This window comes from Micropterus dolomieu, linkage group LG11 (assembly GCF_021292245.1).
Source record: "Micropterus dolomieu isolate WLL.071019.BEF.003 ecotype Adirondacks linkage group LG11, ASM2129224v1, whole genome shotgun sequence".
In the NCBI taxonomy this organism is placed as follows: Eukaryota; Metazoa; Chordata; class Actinopteri; order Centrarchiformes; family Centrarchidae; genus Micropterus; species Micropterus dolomieu.
The window spans coordinates 6,575,176-6,588,392 of record NC_060160.1 but is presented as its reverse complement, the minus strand read 5'-3'; the positions used below and the strand labels follow the sequence as shown (position 1 = coordinate 6,588,392).

Sequence of the window (13,217 nt, the reverse complement as noted above, 5' to 3'; positions counted from 1 at the left end):
GGTAATGAATTATGTTTCAACTATATATTTTGTGTTTAATTGAAAAAAAAATATTGCAGTACTGTTTAAAATGCAGGATTTCTCAAATCAAACTTCTTTATACTCTTTATTTATTGTTCACGTATACTGCAATATGAGGAAATAAATTCAAAAGAGAGTTATAAAAATTGTAAATAAAGCTTCTTATCAAGAACCGACTAACCCACTGTTTTTTAAATGAAAGGCTCTAAAAGTCAAAGACTTGGTAGACTTTAAAATGTTCTTGTATACGGTAAACAACAAATTACTACCTGAAAGTATCCAAAAGCTGAAAATGTCTGGCACAATTTGTCAGAAATAACGGCCAAAAATAAAAATGTATGACCAGAATGGCATATAGGCAATAGTAGAGTAGGGATGGTGTTTAAATGTTAGTTTTGACATCAAATTGAAAGCACAATCACCATATTCTGCTTGTTTCAAATAACATGCATGTCTTTGTTTTGTCAAACTAAGAACTCAGGCAGTTTTTCTTTCTGTTTCAAGTGAAGAAAGCTCAAACTTCCATGGCTATATGGAGGTAAAGGTGCTTCTCTATTTGTGACAACTGAGCAGAGGAGTGTTGCAGTGAAAGTGGCCATGCATCCCTTCGGCTGCGAGGCAGAGACCTCCCTTCAGGACCTGTTTGAGTACTTCAAGAGGTGTCTGCACCATGGAGAGTGGGAGCTGGCCAATGCCTGTGTGCCACAGCTGGTTAACTCAACGGGAGGTCTTTCAGAAAACCTACAAGGCATAATCAAAGCTATTGTTTGCCATCCTTACACTTTAAAGTGAGTCACGCAGTTGCATGTTCACACGACAACCAGTTTTTACTTGTGTGAAAAGATTTGAAAAAACAAAGCTATATTTGTGCTATGTATTTAATGACTGTGTGTTTATTATGTAGATGGGAATCTGTTGGCAGTCCACACAAACTGGCTTGGTTTTGGCTTCAGGTTTTGGAGAAATGGACAGAAGAGCAGGTAATACTGTGAACAATCAAGTGTTGCAGTTCTCTCTATTGTACTTATTTGACTTACTCTGAAATAACACATTTTGTTTGCTCAAGCAGTATGTTGGTATTTGAGACCATCTGTGTTCGTGTTAGCTTACAACTCATATTTTGGTTAAATCTCAGAAATTGCTCAGTGTCCTTTAACTAAGCATATAATATTGTGTTGTGTGACAGTGTGACATGATAACTCTACTCTTGTTTACTTTCCATTTCAGGTTCCTCCTAACATCAGAAGAGAGCTAGAGTTCCTGCTGCTCCTTGAGGAGCTGGGGTCAGAGGGCATACCAGAGACTGTACTCAAGGTAAATAATCATTTTTTACTTGTGTTTTACCTTCAGTTATATGGGAGTCGCAGTTTATGTTTACACAGGCCGTGTACAAAGAATAACTTTGTTTTGTTTTTACTGTTGTACATGTGTGACTATGGACAAAATTTAGCACTAAGATAAATTATCTTTCAACAGGAGTTGCACCAGGCCTTTTTCGACACACAGTCTGAGCAAAAGGCCCCAGAGGGTTCAAGGACAACAGATGCTGCTGTTGAGTCTTGCCTGCGAACCTTATTGGAGAAAAAGAAGCCCAGACTCGCCCAGTCTTTAGCACATTTCTTACAGGTAGACTCAAACAGATAAAGCAGCCAAAAGTTTTATTTATTTATATATATATATATATATATATTAGAGAGAGTAGAACTGTAGGACTGTGTCACAATATCTCACAAAAGTAAGTACACCCCACACATTTTTGTAAATATTTGATTATATTTATTAATTTGACAACACTGAAGAAATGAGACTTTGCTACAATGTAAAGTAGTGAGTGAATAGCTTGTATAAATGTATACATTTGCTGTCCCCTCAAAATAACACATCACACAGCCATTAATGTCTAAAATGTTGGCAACAAAAGTGAATACACCGGTAAGGTCAAAATGTCCAAATTGCACTGCCTTAACCCTCTTGGTCATGGAGTTCACCAGAACTTCACAGGTTGCCACTGGAGTCCTCTTCCACTCCTCCGTGACGACATCATGGAGCTGGTGGAGTTAGAGACCTTGCGCTCCTCCACCTCCTCACAGATGCTCAATAGGGTTTAGGTCTGGAGACATGCTTTGCCAGTCCATCACCTTTACCCTCAGCTTCTTTAGCAAGGCAGTTGTCACCTGGTTGCCGCCACACACGCTTGACACCATCTGAACCAAATAGGTTTATGTTGGTCTCATCAGACCACAGGACATGGTTCCAGTAATCCATGTCCTTAGTCTGCTTGTCTTCAGCAAACTGTTTGCGAGCTTTCTTGTGCATCATCTTTAGAAGAGGCTTCCTTCTGGGACGACAGCCATGCAGACCAATTTGATGCATTGTGTGGCGTATGGTCTGAGCCCCTACTACCTCTTCAACCTCTCTGGTTATGACGTTTGAGCACGTGCACTCAACTTCTTTGGCCGACTATGACGTGGCCTGATCTGAGTGGAACCTGTCCTGTTGAACCGCTGTATGGTCTTGACCACCGTGCTGCAACTCAATTTCAGGGTCTTGGCAGTCTTCTTATAGCCTAGGCCATTTTTATGTTGAGTAACCATTTCTTTTTTTCAGATCCTCAGAGAGTTCTTTGCCATGAGGTGCCATATTGAACTTCCAGTGACCAGTATGAGGGAGTGTGAGAGCGATAACACCAAATTTAACACACCTGCTCCCCATTCACACCTGAGACCTCGTAACACTAATGATTCAGTTGACACCGGGGAGGGAAAATGGCGAATTTTCACCTTAGGGGTGTACTCACTTTTGTTGCCAGTGGTTTAGACATTAATGGCTGTGTGATGTGTTATTTTTAGGGGACAGCAGATTTATAAAAATGTGAGGGGTGTACTCACTTTTGTTAGATACTGTATGTACATGTACGTACACGTGAATTTGTAAAACTGATGGCGATGGACAGTAAAAGACCAAAAAATATATACACATTCTGTTTTTTTTGTTTTTTTTTGTTTTTACAGTTTAGTATGTTGAAAGTATTTTTAACATCATATCAAATCCTAAAGGCTCAGCTTTAAAAAGCTGCTTCATATGTTTAATAGGTAAAATCAAACAAACATTTGAATTTATGTATAGATTGTGTATGTATACATTTAATACCACCAGTATGGTCCTTTTCCTTTTTCCCCATCTCCTATAGGACCAGTCATGCACAAAGGATCATACTTTGCAGCAAACGTTCATCCAGCACCTGATGAAGAAACTGGGAAAACCGGAGAGAGGTCCAGAGAAGGTGGAGGAGTGGGTGGAGGAGATTTACACCGTCTTGTCTGTGATGCCATGGAGCTCTCGTAGAAGCGGTGGGCAGCTGGAGGCACTGTGTGAGACACTGTGGGCAGCCAGAAACGGCCCCCTGAAAGAGGAGAGGATCCTGAGCTCGTTGCTTCGCCCTCGGTGTGATGCTCTCGTCTCGGTGTACTGTACCACCGCTTTGAGACTTCAGAGGGATCATCTGCTGAGGAGCTCGCCTGACACACAAGGTAGTCTGAATGTGTTCAGCTTTGATTTTGAGAAGCCAGTTTAAGAAAGTTTGCTTACTCTGATACTAAACTGGTTGTGGTGCCACATAAACCTCTTTCTCCTTTGACTCATGAATTCTTCAATACATTTTGAGCATTATTTGTTAATAATTCTTTTGGTATAATCAGGATTTGCCCTATAATTAAAATAAAACACATGCATTTATGATGTAGCCCTTTAAGTGATCTTTATGTTAACCAGTATGACCAGACTGCAGCAGTCGTATGTTCCTCTGAGCTGTTTTAGTTGTGTAGTTGTCAGTTTGTCTTTTGTTTTGTAGAAACAGGACCAATAAGATATTTAAAGCCTTCTTTGCTTTCAGTGTTAAAGAACAAACATTGGCATCACCCCTTTTCCTCTTTTAATCTCACTTCTGCTTCTGTGGGTATGAACGCTGGGCAGATCTTACTTAGTGTCATGAAAACTTTACATGTGACAGTTTGTCTTCTGCAGTTTTGTTAGCGTCAAATGTATGAGGCATTATACCACTAGTGGTGATAGAAAGTTTATGTTTAAGCCTATATATAATGATAGCATTGATTCTTATTACAACTCATTGCGTTTAAGTAATGACACAGACCATGATTATATCAAGGAACAATGTAAAATTAAAGGAGAAAAAGAATGAGACACACAATGTGATTTAGTTAGACAAAGGCTTACTCCTAAATGCCTCCCATAATATCTTATTTACAGAGTCTCTAAGAGGCAAAAATGGCAATGTTTTTGCTGAAATGCTTTTGCATTCCCTTGCAATACATAATGGATTCACTCACATTACGTTTTTTTTATGACATTTACCTTACCTGCAACACCTTTTCTGCATTCCATTGCAATACTAACAGTGTTTTTCAAACAATAGTTATGGATGTTATACTTACCAGCTTTTCATGACCCCCTTGTAGTGGACCTTCCTGAGGCAGAGAAGCTTGCTCTCAGTTTATGTTGCCACAAGGATCGTCCATCCATTTGGAAGACCATTTATTTTGAGTGCCTTAGTAGTGGGAAGCACTTCCTTGAGCAGGTCTTGGTAAGTGTACTTGGACCATTGGAAAAATGTGTTAATACTGACGTGATAAAATCCAATAATTTAATATGATTGGTTCCTTCCTGTAGGTTACTGCACTTAACCTAATTAAACACGAGGAGTTTTCTCAGCTAAAAGACTTATTGCAGTTGGAGTTCCAGCCTTTGTCTCGTCTGCTGCTGCTCCTGGGATGGACTCAGTGTCGCAGTCTGAACTCTGCTCAAACGCTGCTCAGCATCCTTCACCGAGAGCAGGTCAGAACTGAAATCATTCAGCTTTACAGAAATCTACATGTATCTCCTACTCTACAACTGTTTTATAGCTCTTAAGTGTAATTTGGTGATATAGTCTTTACCTTCTTTTAGGCGGCAGCCAATGACTCTGTTTTGCGGGAGTTTGCGAATATTTTGTCCTCACAGCTTGGGATACTTGAATGGTGTAAAAAGAATAAACCGTAAGCATTTGTTTTTTTTTTTGTTGTTTTTGAAGTTTGACTAGCATTTAATGTCCTCTTAATCATTATTTATTTTTATTATTTACTTCTTTTGTATTTTGTTTCTTCAGAGGGATTTGTATGGAGGCATTGCAGGCACACCTTCACACTTTGGACAATCATTCTGCCCTCTATATTCTGCATTCCCTGACTCCTTTGGCTCAGTTTGAAGAACGTAAGATACTGGACCTGCTGCAACAACTGCCAAATTCATCAGGAACAGGTCAGCGTCTTCATCATCCTCTCTCTTGTTGTTTGTCTATTATAGTCTGAGATGAATTTGGGTTTCATTGCCAGTGGAACAATGTACATATGTTTTCCTGCAGAAGACACTGAGGCCATCAGTACTCTCCGTCCCGGTGTGCAGAAGAACATCATTTTGTTCCAGGGGTTCTGTGCCATGAAGTATGCCATCTACGCTCTCTGTGTCAATGCACATAAATACTCAAATTGCACCGAGTGCGAGTCCATGCAGCAGCAGCACCAGCATCAGCCCTCTGAAGCAGAAAAGCACCAAAACCAAACCTCAGAAGGTTCGAAGGCTGTCTTTCGTTTCAGCAGGGAAGTTTTACTTTGATGACATGATAGGAAAGTTTCCTGTCTGCTAATTTTAGCTGATTATAATCTCACTTGCAAGAAAAAAACTGACATTGAGCTCATGGGTAAACTGATTAAATATACAGTATGTGTAGTTAGCTTTGGTAGCATAAAATCATACTAGTACAATGGCCTATAAAAAATAATAAATGTAATAAATATAGGTAATTGCTTGAATAGGTAAGATATAATTTGGATCTTAATAATGAAGAAGCATTAAGCAAAAATTGCTGACTAAGACATTTTTTAATTTCTAGAATAATCTCACCTTGTTCTTCTCTGTTTGTTGTGTTTTCTCAGGTTTCCATTTGCTGTTCCAGCACTACCTTTCCGAGTGTCAGCTCTATCTGGAGGCCGTGCCAGCAATGTTCCGCCTTGAGCTCCTTGAGAACATCTTCTCTCTCCTCTTTCTGTCCACCACTGACTTTGTCCAGCAGATCCCAAAAGACACAAACTCGAAACTCAACGCCGGAAATGCCACTCAATCAGAATGTATATCAGAATCAAGAAACACAAATGTAGAACTGGGAAGAACCAAAGCAAAGACAGGTGACACTGAGTACAGCAGGAAAGAGAACCAGAAGGTGCGTTCAAGTTCACCACCAGCAGCCCACCTTATTCACCTGGACCTGGGACATTTTATCCAGGGCTGCAGGGGGTTTCTGCTTGATGTGACAGCCATGGAGGGCTTTCTGAAGCTGCTGAAAGAAGGGTTGGAGGGCATATGTGTGGTGGGCCAGCAGGAGGGACAGGAGGCTGGGAGAGCGCTGCCTCAAGAGGCCGAGGCAGCGGAGAGCCTCGGCTGCTCAGTAACGGCTGAGACATTTGGAGCTTGCCAGCAGAGGTTGTCCAAACGCACTGCAGAGGCTCAGTGGAGACTGCAGATCATCACCAGCAATCAGGGCAGTGGAAGTGGTGAGATGGATACGCTATAGATATTGCTTTAGCTTTTAGGTTTTGTTTTATGATTAAGCTTTTTACATGCAATTTAATGACAAGGCAATATCAGCTACAACTAAGAATGACTCGTGGCTCATCTTAATATCCTACCCATTGCATGTGTCAGTGTTCACACTTATGTCAGCATTAGGGGTGGATGGAGTTCAGATAGAATTTTAGCATTGGTTCTTTAAACCTTGATGGTAAATTAACTTGCAGGTTCAGAAGGTCCTCTCCATATGTCAATGGTCAGCTGTCCCATCACGTCTCTAGGACGAAGCAAAAGCTCAAGCCTGAGGAGGAGGAAGAGACCAGGGAGACAAACCTCCACTGAGCAACACAATGGAGAAATTAGCACAAGCGCATCAGGTAGGTCATAAACAGCCTGTCCTTTACATATTTACATACACTGATTTGGTCTGTTCAGGTCAGATTGATCCAAATCTACGTTTTTGTTTTCCACCAGTTAATGTTTGTCCTATAGAATAAACTGGAGGAAGTGAAAATTTAAGAAGCTGTAAGAAATGGTGTGAGAAACATGTTACCGTAGTTTTTGAACGAAGTCTGTGCTTCATCCAAAGGACCACTCCGAGTCTTTGTCCATTTTTGTGGATTTATTTTGTTAGATGGTTGTGCAGCAGCAGCAGCAGGTTGTGTGGAATTGGAGGTCTGTCCATGCAGAGGTTCCCACAGTTGGCTGGTGCCTGCAATGTTGTCCCCTCCTGAGTCTCTACTCATGTCCTGCATCCGCCGAGGGAACTTCATGGAGGCACATCAGGTCTGTGTGTCATGCTGGCTTAAACTAAATTAATATTACTACCACTAATAACACTATTATTATGTTTACTACTAATATCATTACTGCTACATCCACTTCTGATTATGACTATGATAAACCTTTATTTTAAGGTGGCAGATTAGACTAGACGCACAGTAATTAAAAATCTGCTTCACCGACTTTGAAGTTTCAGTCAAATGCTTTGGGTGCATTCAAAATTGGTTGCCAAAATTAATTTACACACAAAACATGTGGAAAATGAATTATCTAATCATCCATCATATTGTTTAGTTTTGTATAAATTAAAGTTGTTTTTTCTTTTCATTTTGGAAATGTTACAGCAAAGACAATATTATAAGTTACTGTAAATATATATGTTTGAATCTGTCTCACCAGCAGTCTAAAAATATATTCATTGTTTGGAGGTGGATGTGGACAGAGACTGGTTAGCTCAGTCCTGTGCATTTCTTCGCTTCTATGCAGGTGTGTCTGGTGTTTGATCTGGAGGCCTCTGTCTGTTGCGGTGAGCTGGTGTTCATGGAGCGCTACAAAGAAGTCCTGGTGGAGTTGAGACAGGTGGAGCAGAAGATGGAGAGCCAGTCTATGTCTTCATCCTCATCTTCCTCAGAGGGTTTGGGCACAGCAGCTGTGTCATGCACAGGCAGGAGTCGGCTCGGCAGCAGTGGCCGATCAACCCTGCAGGCCATCGGAAGTGCTGCTGCTGCAGGTTCATCATTGTGTTAAACTTTTCCTACTTTTTGTGGCTCTTAATTTATGGAATAATTATGCCTATTTAACCACCTGTTTAAGCCCTATTCAATGTAGGAAGAGCAAGTTGAGCTCCTTTCATAAGTGCATTTGTCACAGTATGACATAAAGTACCTTTTGCAGGTTATTCAGAGGAATAAAATACAAAACCAAGCTACAAAATAGACCTATAAATGCAATGTGTTATTGTTTTAGGGCTGCATTAGGACACAGCTGTCACATATGTCATATGTCATAGGCCTTTACTGCTTTGATCCCTTTTGGTTGCCTGTAGTAATCTGGTGAAGCACTATAAGATTATTATGCTGTTTTTGCTATTGTAAAATGTACTATATTCATTATGTGCTGTATTGTTTTTTACATTTATGACACACACACACACACACACACACACGTGTGTGCACGCGCACACGCATATATAGTAGATAATTCAGGATCTGACTTCTGTTGGTGTTTCCCTGCAGGTGTGGCTTTCTACTCCATCTCAGACATAGCAGACCGTCTCCTCAGCACCCCTGCTCACCCGATGCCCTCACTGGAGGAAGGTTACTGGCTGAGCTGCTGCACTACAGACCCCTCTGGCCTCCTTTACACACTACTGGAGGAGCTCAGCCCAGCAGCCATGGCTGCCTTCGACCTGGCCTGCTGCCACTGTCAGCTCTGGAAGACGTCCCGACAGCTGCTGGATACAGCAGAGCGCAGGCTCAACAGCAGCCTGGAGGCTAGAGGTATGCAGCCTTGATGATAAGGTCTTTGGATGGATTTTTAGGAATGCAGATGGGGCAGATTACAGAACAGATTTACTCTAACTGGAGCAAGGCCAACTACAATTTTGTGTGTCTTTGCACAAGTAGTAATATTTTTTTAATATAGTAAATTATTTTGTCTGTATTCCCTGTCTGACTCACCAGGAGCAAGAGTTGACCCTAAGGTTCCCCATTCTGAGGGGATCTGTGGATTTCCCATGGTATTACAACAGATCAACAAGATCCTGAATCATTCTGCCACTAATAAGAGCTCTGTCAAAACGGGTGAATAAAATACTCAAACATGTTCAAGAGGGTAATAGTGTGTACACATAACTGTGTATTTACATATTATTAACATGCCAATTATTTTTAAAGGTTAAAAAATTACTTTGAGAAAATGATTCAAAAGTCTAATTGCCTTGTCAAATAAAGGAAATAGCCAATGACACAATAACATGCAGATGCAAAATAACTTTCTTGATCAGAGATTTATTACAAAAAATTAGTAGTAGTTTAGTTTATAGTTTAGTAATAGTTTCTTTCTTACTGATCCACTTATGTTCATAGAAGCTCCTGGGGAAGACCAAGTGTTTGCCAGCCCATTTGGTTGCTGCATCCAGGAAGTGCTCCTGTGTTGCCACCCAATACTGAGTGAAGAGTGCATCTCTGCTCGGCTCAGTCTAGCTCAACGTTTGGAGACAACCCTGCACATCCTGAGCACCGCTACAGATGGCACAGGTCAGCGCAGTAACCATGGCTTTTCAAATGAACTGAAGTTAACAGTTTTGGTAGTCAGATTTCTAATGTGTTGAGCTACTCAGTGACCTAATCCTGTCAATCAAATCATTTTCAAACACTTACATGTGTTTGAAGGATTGCTTGACATGTTTTGTGAAATGTCAGATGCAAATTGGATAATTTCAATATACCAGAAGAAATTGTGTTGCAGGATTGTAGACTCAGCTTTAGTGTTTCTAGCACCCTATGAGAAAGTCTGAATGATCCTGTATTTTTGATGTTACCTCTCGTTTAACAGAGGGCAGTGTGGGCAGCGCTCTTCTTGCATTATTGGTTGAACATGCCAGTCTGAAACAGTCGGAGCTGGACGCACACCCTGTACGCTCCAGTATGAAGAAGCTGCTTCGTTCTCTGGACCAGCTTTGTCCCTTCGAGCCAGACGGAGATCTTGCGAGACCAGATTATGTGCGCAGTTTCTTTGACTACGTCAACACACTAGCATCTGTGTTAGTGCGCAGCCTTGGTTCAGAAGGTACAATCATTTGTCATTGAGGAGAGATGATGTGCTTTTCTTGTCCCTTTTTGGGAAAGGGTTGCTGATCTAAAAATAGAAGAATCCGTTTTTAGATTCTTCTGTAAAAAGTCTTGCTGCTTTTAAACCTCACCATCTTGGTCATAACTTCTTCAGATTGTCAAGCTAGTACTGGAAGTTAACTCAGCAGGCACTTCCCACTTCCATTCCACCTGAACACTATGCCAGTGGCCTTCAGTGATTCTTCTTCTTATATCTGTTGTTCTGTTTCTTTTAGACCAGAGCAATGAAGTGAAGCTTGGGAATCCACTGCTGGTGTTGCTTCAAGCCCCATTTCAGCTTCTCTCCCACCTGCTATTTGACAGACAAGTGTCTCCTGACAGGTATGCACAGGTTACGCCCTGTCAATGTAAACAAGTAGTTTGCTTGTAGTTTGCATGCATGGTTACTCTGTATCTTAGTACATAAAGTTACATATCTTACTACAGCGAAAATACACAGCTGGTTTTCTGTAGAAATCGTCTTACACAGTGCAGTGAATAGTTTAATAATAATTTAATTATTGCAACTAATTCATTTGTGATCATCTTACTTGGTCAGTCTATGACATTTTACTCTGTTGGAGTGCAAAAATGAAGTGAGGATGTAGAAGGTTCCCCACAGAATAGGCTTTGTTATGTTTGAGGGCAACAAAATGGGGAAAGTTACTTGTTCCAGATTTAATATTATTTTTGGATGGACGGACGTGAAAGAGGGGATATACAACAAAAGTGAAAAATGAGAAGATGCTAGGTGAATAAAACATCATTGAGTGGTGTGAAGGCAACAGCTTACGTAACTATCCAATTTCCTGTTTAATCTTCAGAGTGCTGTCCTTGCTGCAGCAGGAAGGTCTGCGACTGAGCGTCCAGCAGGTCATTGTCAAGCGATGCTGTGAGACTCTGCCTGTGTGGATCTCCTTTCCAGGCGATGAAAGAGACTCCAGTCCGATCAAGAAAGATGACAGAGTGTTCTGTATTGCCAGTTTGTCTGTCCTGCTCCAACAGCATGCTCAGGAGCACATGTCAACTCTGGGAATCACAGAGCCTCAGTTTGATGCGAGCTCTGAGTCTGATGCCTCAGTGGAAGACAACTTTGCTACACCCACGAACCTCTCCACCTCACCCACCAGCCTCTCCACCTCGCCACGATCCACCTCCTCCTCAAACTCTTTTCTCCTCACACCGTCTGCCTTGTCTTTCCTAAAGTCTCGCTCCCCTTTACTGGCTACACTGGCATGTCTGAGTGCTTGCAAAGGAGAAACTGGCCGGACACAATCCTCTGGATGGTCTGGCTATTTCCGTAGCGGCCGTAAAGAGGTTGTACTGGATGGAGAGCAGATTTCTCGTGAAGCAGATGACCTCCTGAAGGAGTTCCCTATTCTCCGGGCCTACCTTCACACCATGGCTGAACCAGTGCTAGGCACCCAGTTAAGTGAGGGCGAGGAAGGTTCTGCTGGACTAGGGTCAGTTGTTTGTGGGAAACCCATTGTCAGTCTCCTGCTATCTGGTCCTCAAGAAGAAGTTGCCCAGACTGTGGCTGCTGAGGCCTTCCAGAAGGCTCTTTCCTCTAGAGACGTGGGCCAAGCCCTCAGTCTGCTGGAGCTGTATGGGCAAGGCTGCAGCCAGGAGGGGGCACTAAGAGACCGCTTGCTTGCCTGTGCTGCCTTAGAAGGTGAGAAATGCATTTTAACAAAAGGCAGCTCATGAGATGGTTTTCGTGTGAGATCCAAACTAATATATACTAAGGTGACATTATATTTTGTAGAAGCGTTTGTATGTTATTTTTTACAATTTAATGATATTTTATAGACATTTTACAAATATTTTTGTGACAAAATCTGTCACACTAGATGGTTTACTTAGATCTAAATACATTTTTCATTTAAATCCTGGACAGAATGGCATCACAGTTTTGTAACGTGGTTATGTATTTTGACTGAAAAGTGAGTAATCTGCTGCCTGAGGAAGAGCCAAGAACCAAACTGGAAACGTGTTGCAGTCCACAGCAGCTGCCAGTCCAAGCCCTTTTCTGTTTTCTTCGAGCTATGAAGATCCTGTATTTGTGAATTTATTGAGCAGATGTATTTTTTTATTATTATTATTATTGATCTGTTTGGGAAGCTGTCTTCCAATGTTTTTTTGCAGATTCTTGGACACAACATATGTTGCATGCAGCAGTTACTTTACAGTTGTTATAGATGTTACTAAAATTTATGTTGTTTATGTGGTTTTCTATGTTCAGACGGAGATGAAGGTATAGGTCAGCTGTTCCGCATACAGGATGCTAATCTGCGAGCCCGTGTTGCCCTGCAGGCTCTTGAGCGCTGGCCTCTGTCAGCCTGCCTGGAGCTGCTCGAGTTCTGCCTCAACGACGCGAGCACAGAGGCCTCGCTGAGAGCAGACTTAGAGCTCAAGAAGAAACAACTGGACATCTATCACTGGGTAATTTATAGAATTGGGAATAAGTTACTTATTTTTAATTGTGAGATATGTTCAAGCATTCACGCCTAGTAGATAAATGTACACGAGATAGAACTGTTAAAGAGTGAAACTTTAAGGAGAATAATTGTTGATGTCAAAACAAAAATGTACCTGTCCTTGTAGTCAAGCTTACAGTGAGCTTATGTAAATCAAAAAAGTCAATACTTGCTCAAGTTCTTGTTTTGCACGTAAGGGGAACTTTTGATGTTTGTCATTCTCTTGTGACAATGTGTAATTTGACAATCCATTGTGACGTGTTTGTACTTTCTTCTCTTGTCACAGATGTTGAATTTACAGCCTCCGTTGCCCTGGGCTACTTGGCAGGAGCTAAAGACTGAGTCTAAGACAAACTCTGAATCCATATTATCTGTGATGGTGGAGGCAAAAGTAGGTACAACACACCTGCTTTAGATAGTACAGATGTCAGACAAAAAAACGTAACCACAAAAATATTAACACAACCTAGCACGCATCTTAAATACA

General features: G+C 41.4%; 1 protein-coding gene across 3 annotated transcripts in view; it reads left to right on the top strand.

Moving 5' to 3' along the window:
- zfyve26 (zinc finger, FYVE domain containing 26) overlaps positions 1-13,217 on the top strand; it is a 30,043-nt gene that overhangs the window by 2,343 nt on the left and 14,483 nt on the right. For 2 of the 3 annotated variants that reach the window (XM_046062259.1, XM_046062258.1), the window contains exons 6-23: positions 3,212-3,551; positions 4,497-4,621; positions 4,708-4,872; positions 4,984-5,072; positions 5,183-5,334; positions 5,438-5,644; positions 6,009-6,623; positions 6,867-7,016; positions 7,274-7,425; positions 7,909-8,152; positions 8,658-8,921; positions 9,105-9,224; positions 9,510-9,680; positions 9,979-10,212; positions 10,490-10,595; positions 11,078-11,925; positions 12,496-12,695; positions 13,017-13,121. In XM_046062259.1, coding sequence (XP_045918215.1) covers positions 3,212-3,551; positions 4,497-4,621; positions 4,708-4,872; positions 4,984-5,072; positions 5,183-5,334; positions 5,438-5,644; positions 6,009-6,623; positions 6,867-7,016; positions 7,274-7,425; positions 7,909-8,152; positions 8,658-8,921; positions 9,105-9,224; positions 9,510-9,680; positions 9,979-10,212; positions 10,490-10,595; positions 11,078-11,925; positions 12,496-12,695; positions 13,017-13,121 — 4,287 coding nt within the window. Of the gene's footprint in view, positions 1-531; positions 810-925; positions 1,002-1,248; positions 1,336-1,497; positions 1,648-3,211; positions 3,552-4,496; positions 4,622-4,707; positions 4,873-4,983; positions 5,073-5,182; positions 5,335-5,437; positions 5,645-6,008; positions 6,624-6,866; positions 7,017-7,273; positions 7,426-7,908; positions 8,153-8,657; positions 8,922-9,104; positions 9,225-9,509; positions 9,681-9,978; positions 10,213-10,489; positions 10,596-11,077; positions 11,926-12,495; positions 12,696-13,016; positions 13,122-13,217 lie in introns of those variants that run through there. The other variant, XM_046062257.1, reaches the window with a different exon arrangement.